The sequence below is a fragment of the Otolemur garnettii genome, unplaced genomic scaffold (assembly GCF_000181295.1).
Source record: "Otolemur garnettii isolate 467f Iridium unplaced genomic scaffold, OtoGar3 scaffold00017, whole genome shotgun sequence".
NCBI classification, from domain to species: domain Eukaryota; kingdom Metazoa; phylum Chordata; class Mammalia; order Primates; family Galagidae; genus Otolemur; species Otolemur garnettii.
The window spans coordinates 5347503-5353169 of NW_003852412.1; the positions used below are offsets into that span (position 1 = coordinate 5347503).

At 48.5% G+C, this 5667-nt stretch overlaps 1 protein-coding gene across 1 annotated transcript in view; it reads left to right on the forward strand.

Annotated features, from left to right (window-relative positions):
• Positions 1–4710: 4710 nt before the first annotated feature.
• The window catches only part of CENPH (centromere protein H), a 21140-nt gene continuing 20183 nt past the window's right edge, over positions 4711–5667 (forward strand). Inside the window, exon 1 of the mRNA XM_012802737.2 lies at positions 4711–4893. Coding sequence (XP_012658191.1) covers positions 4737–4893 — 157 coding nt within the window. The 5' untranslated portion in view covers positions 4711–4736. The remainder of the gene's footprint in view (positions 4894–5667) is intronic.

Below are 5667 nucleotides of genomic sequence, written 5' to 3' on the forward strand. Positions count from 1 at the left end.
CTGGGCTCAAGCGAGTCTCCTGCCTCTGCCTCCCAAGTAGCTGGGACCACAGGTGCCCGCCACAACGCCCGGCTATTTTTTGGTTGCAGCTGTCGTTGTTGTTTTGGCGGGTCTGGGCTGGGGATTCGAACCCGCCACCTTAGGTGTATGTGGCTGGCGCCTCAGCCGGTTGAGCTATAGGCGCCGAGCCCCCAAAAGTAGTTTTTAATGGAGAATTTTCTAGATCTTAAATACAAAAGTTTTTTGTATTTTTTTTTTTTTGAGACAGTTTTCTTCTGTTGCCCAGGCTAAAGTGCCGTGATGTCATCATAGCTCACAGCAACCTCAAACTCTTCCTCTTGCCCCAGCCTCCCATGTAGCTGGGACTATAGACACCCACCACAATGCCCAGCTATTATTTTTGTTACAGTTGTCACTGTTGTGTGATAGGCCCTCGGCTGGGTTCAAACCTGCCTGCCATGGTGTATGTGGCCAGCACGCTAACCACTATGCTACTGGCACTGAACTTATCTTTTTTTTTTTTTGAGACAGAGCCTCAAGCTGTGCCCCTGGGTAGAGTGCAGTGGTATCACAGCTCACAGCAACCTCCAACTCCTGGGCTCAAGCGAGTCTCCTGCCTCCGTCTCCTAAGTAGCTGGGACTACAGGCGCCTGCCACAACACCTGGCTATTTTTTGATTGCAGCCGTCATTGTTGTTTGGCGGGCCTGGGCTGGATTCGAACTCGCCACCTTAGGTGTATGTAGCTGGTGCCTTAGCCACTTGAGCCACAGGCGCCAAGCCAAACTCATCTTTCTTTTTGGGAGTCGAAGCTCGCCTCAGGAAGGTTGAAGTGCGCTCTTCAATCTTCTCTCTGAGCTCCACTCCAAACCATCAGCTCCCTTGTTAAACTTCTGTCCTTTAAGTCTTCTGGACGGGAGCTTCTGTAAAAAGCTGGCTGCAGTCTGCCATCTTGGCTCCACCCCCCCAAACTCATCTTTCTTGTTGTTGAATACTTCTGTTTTCTGATCAGCCTTCCCTAGGAGATTCCTTTTATTGGCCTTTTGAGAGAACCAGATATTGGGTGTTAACATTTCTTCTACTATTTTTGAGACAGAGTCTTACTTTGTTGCCCTGGGTAGAGGCCCTGGTGTCATAGCTCACTGCAACCTCAAATTCTTGGGCTGAAGTGATCCTTTTGCCTCAGACTTCCAAGTAGTTGGAACTACAGGCACATGGCCACAAGTTTTACTGTTTTTAGGAGAGAGGTGATCTTCTCTTGCTAAGGCTGATCTTGAACTCCTGAGCTCAAGCAATACACCCACCTTGGCCTCTCAGGGTGGTAAAATTACAGGAGGGAGCCACAGAACCTCACTGATGTTGGTGATTTTTAATTTAATTAAAGATGGAGTATAGGGCGGTGCCGTGGCTCAGTGAGTAGGGCGCCCGCCCCAATACTAAGAGTGGCGGGTTCAAACCCGGCCCTGGCCAAACTGAAACAAAAAAAATAGCCGGGCATTGTGGTGGGTACCTGTAGTCCCAGCTACTCTAGAGACTGAGGCAAGAGAATCACCTAAGCCCGGGAGTTGGAGGTTGCTGTGAGCTGTGACGTTACAGCACTCTACCGAGGGTAACAAAGTAAAACTGTCTCTAAAAAAAAAAAAACGTTTTCTTTGTGGTTAAGTACTTGATTGACTTCTCTAAATAGTCATTAGATATAAAAAGATTTTATAGTCCTTTCTTTTTTTTTTTTTTTAAAAGACAGTCTCACTTTATCACTCTCCATGGTAGAGTGCTGGTGTCACTGCTCACAGCAACCCCCAACTCCTGGGCTTAGGCAATTCTCTTGCCTCAGCCTCCCGAGTAGCTGGTACTAATAGGCGCCCACCACAATGCCCAGCTATTTTTTGTTGCAGTTTGGCTGGGACTGAGTTTGAACCTGCCACCCTCTGTATATGGGGCCAGTGCCTTACCCACTGAACCACAGGCACAGCCCAGGATTTTATATTCTTCAGGGAACACAGTTCTATCGATATATATATAAATGAATATGAAACTACAGGTATGTGGAGAGAGACAAAGGGTTTTGTGTATCTGTGGGCACCAGTACCCACGCACACACGTGCATGTAGCCCTTTTATTGCCAGAGCCATTTGAAAGTAGAAAGTAAATTTCCGGCCCAGTGCTGTGGCTCATGCCTGTGACTGTGGCACTTTGAGAGGCAAAGGCGGAAAGATTCCTTGAGGCAGGAATTTGAGCAAGAGTGAGACCCTCTCTACTAGAAAATAGAAAAATTACCTGGATGTGGTGGTGAGCGTCTATAGTCCCAGCTCCTCTCTCGGGTTGCCATGGTGGTGGTTTGCAATTCTATCATCTCTTGTGTATTTACTAGCCTTTCTAAAGGGTAGAGGCCTGCCCACACTCTTTTTTGTTTTACTGTGGATTCAGTGGAATTTCTTTTTTTCTTTTTTTTTTTTTTTACAGTTTTTTTTCCCAGGGCCAGGATTGAACTGGCCACCTCTGGTATATGGGGCCAGCGCCCTACTCCTTTGAGCCACAGGTGCCACCCAGTGGATTTTTTTTAATTCAATGTCTTATGACCCATTTATGGTGGTAGTTTTTTTTAGAGACAAAGTTTCACTTTGGCGTCCTTGGTAGAGGCTGTGATGTCATAGCTCACAGCAACCTCCAGCTCTTGGACTTAAGCGATTCTCTTGCCTCAGCATCCCGAGTAGCTGGGACTACAGCACAAGCGCCCACCACAATGCCCAGCTATTTTTTGTTGCAGTTTGGCCGGGGCTGGGTTTGAACCGGCTACCCTCGATATATGGGGCCGGTAGCCTACTCACTGGGCCACAGGCACTGCCCAATGGTGGTAGTTTTCAAACTGTCATCTCCAGTCAGCAATGCTACTTTACCCGGGGATGTGTTGGAAATATGCAAATCAGTAACCTAGAGGCATCCAGAAATCTGTTTAAATTAAGCCCTTCTTGTATATAATTCTGGTGGATAATCAAGCTGGAGAACCATCCCATTATTATTGTCCCAAATTTGGCCAGTGGATATCTGATATGCAGCTAAATGGATGGCACAATTGGAAGATAGCAGAAGGCATTCACAATAAGTGATAAAGTGAACAGTGAGATCACTTTCTTATAAAAACAGTGGAAAAGGGCTTGGTATCTGCAGCTCGGTAGTTAGAACACCAACCTTGTGCACCAGAGTGGCAGGTTCAAACCTGACCTGAGCCTGCTTAACAAAGAAAAAAGGTCTTGACAATCAGTGAAAAGAAAATGCTCAGTGAGTTGGGTGTAGGGCTAGTGAACTTAATGTCTTATTTTACATCCTATTGTGCCTTTTGATTTGAGTTTTTGCCAGAAGCTGTAGCTCTTTAATAATGGACAGGAAGAAAACAGCACTGTAGATTCAAGTTCAACTAGGAGGAAACCAGCAGCAAAAAGAACTCTCTGCTGTCTTGTTCAAAGAGGTTCGAGTTGCTGTGCTAATGCCACAGAACACAGTGACTGTTATGTGACCATCTATAATGAAAAACTACAAGTACATCAGGCATTTATATGTCCTGCATTTTTTCTAATTCCCCCCTCAATGCACAGCTAACAGCTCAATGGCAACCTGTGGGATCACAAAGCAGACACCTGGAGGCACCCAATTCTCAGTTACAAATAGTGCCGATTATACTGACAGCAGAATGACGTACCCAGCAGGTTGGAAGTCTGGGGTTCCAGTTCCTACTCGATTACTTATTGGCTCCCTGACTGCAAAATTGACTTAAACTCCGTAAGCCCTTTTTCTATCTGCGAAAAGGAGAGAAAAACACCCTCCCAAGCAGAAGCACCAGGTGGAATTCTGTGGTTCAAGCGTCTGCACTGCCTTGTATGTGGGAGCTCTGGGTAGCCCTGAACTGAAGCTATTCCTTTCTCTGCTAAGCGAGTACTATGGACCTCATGGGATCAGATCAAAACTGTAAGGAATCCGGCTCGGTGCCCGTAGCACGTTATAGCGCCAGCCACATACAATGAGGCTGCCGGGTTTGAACCCGGCCAGGCCCAGCTAAGCAACAATGGCAACCGCAACAAAAAGTAGTCGGGCGTTGTGGCGGGCGCACAGTCCCAGCTACCTGAGAGGCTGAGGCAAGAGAATCGCTTCAGCCCAAGGGTTTGAGGTTGCTGTGAGCTGTGATGCCACTGTACTCTACCGAGGGCGACATAGTGAGACTCTGTCTCAAAAAATTAAAACTCTAGGTAACCCTCCAGTATTATCTTTTCCAGCCTGCCAGGCACACCTATTTTCCAAGGCCACAGAAGGGAAGTGGGCGCCAAAGGTGGGTGAACAAACCGCTGTCCCCCACCTGGGAGCCAGGGAGTGTCCGCTGAAAGGCGGTGTTTCAGCGCCTTGGCTGAATGATCATTTTTGTTGGGGGGTTTCCTGTCCACGCTGCCCTTCCTGGGAGCCAGGGAGTGTCCCAAACGTCCACAGTCCAGCCCTAACTAAACACTCGGTAACTGACATTGAACGAAAGTTCTCCGAACTTCTGCTAGTGGTCAGTAACTATTTCAGCAAGTAGAGCCTGAAGGCGTGAAAGAACGGTAACCATGACAACTGAAAGGCGGGGCGGAAGTGGTGGGCCTCTGGGAGGAAGGGGCGGGGCTACCAGGGTCAATTTATAGGCGGGAAAGGAGCCCGTTTGTGACCGGCGTCTTTCTTCTTTGGGTGCTGTGTCCTTTCACCCTCGCCAGCCATGGAGAAGCAGCCGGAGGAGCAAGCCGACCCCGAGCCTGCGGACAACGGAGGGGCAGGCGGGCCGCCCCAGGCCGCCGGAGGCCAGCAGGCCCGCAGCGAGGACCGCATGACCCTGCTTCTCAGGTTGTACCTTCTGGCCGCGGCTGCGGGAGCAAGTGGGCGTGGTGGCCCTGTGTTGCGCGGTTTGCTCGGAAAGGCTCGGGTTCGAGTTCGTACTCGATTACTTATTGGCTCCCTGACTGCATCTTTGTTTGACTTAAACTCCTTAAGCCCTTTTTTCATCTGCTAAAAGGAGAGAGAAAGGACATCCTCCAAGCAGAGACGCTGTGCGGTTTAAATGAGATAGTCTAGGAAAATGTTCAGTACAGTGCCCAGGGCCTTTAGAAAGTCCTTAGGAGCGGCAGTTTCCCCTTCCATTCTCTCCTCACGCCTTGGGTCTCTGGTTTTCTGGAGGAACAACTGTCTCCCAGTGGGAGAGTGCTCCGCACATTTCTTTTGCCGCTGTCACCCATTGTTTTTCAGAATCTTTGTTATGTATTCTGCTTAAGAGGACAGTGTTTATGCTTTTCTACAAATAAGTTACTAGGGAGGATTTGATGAGAAGAGACAATCTTCCAAATCAGTGAACAAACTAGTACCCTACTGCCTATTTTTGTGTGTACAAGAATAGTACCAAAGAATAGATTTGTTTGCTTGCATGGTTGGGGAGGGGGCTAAGAGCATAAGAATTTATCATAACACACGAAAACAATATGAAAATACAAATTTCAGGCTAGACGCCTGTGGCTCAAGTGGCTAAGGCGCCAGCCACATACACCTGAGCTGGCGGGTTCAAATCCAGCCCGGGCCGCCAAACAACAATGACGGCTGCAACCAAAAAATAGCCGGGCGTTGTGGCGGGCGCCTGTGGTCCCAGCTACTTGGGAGGC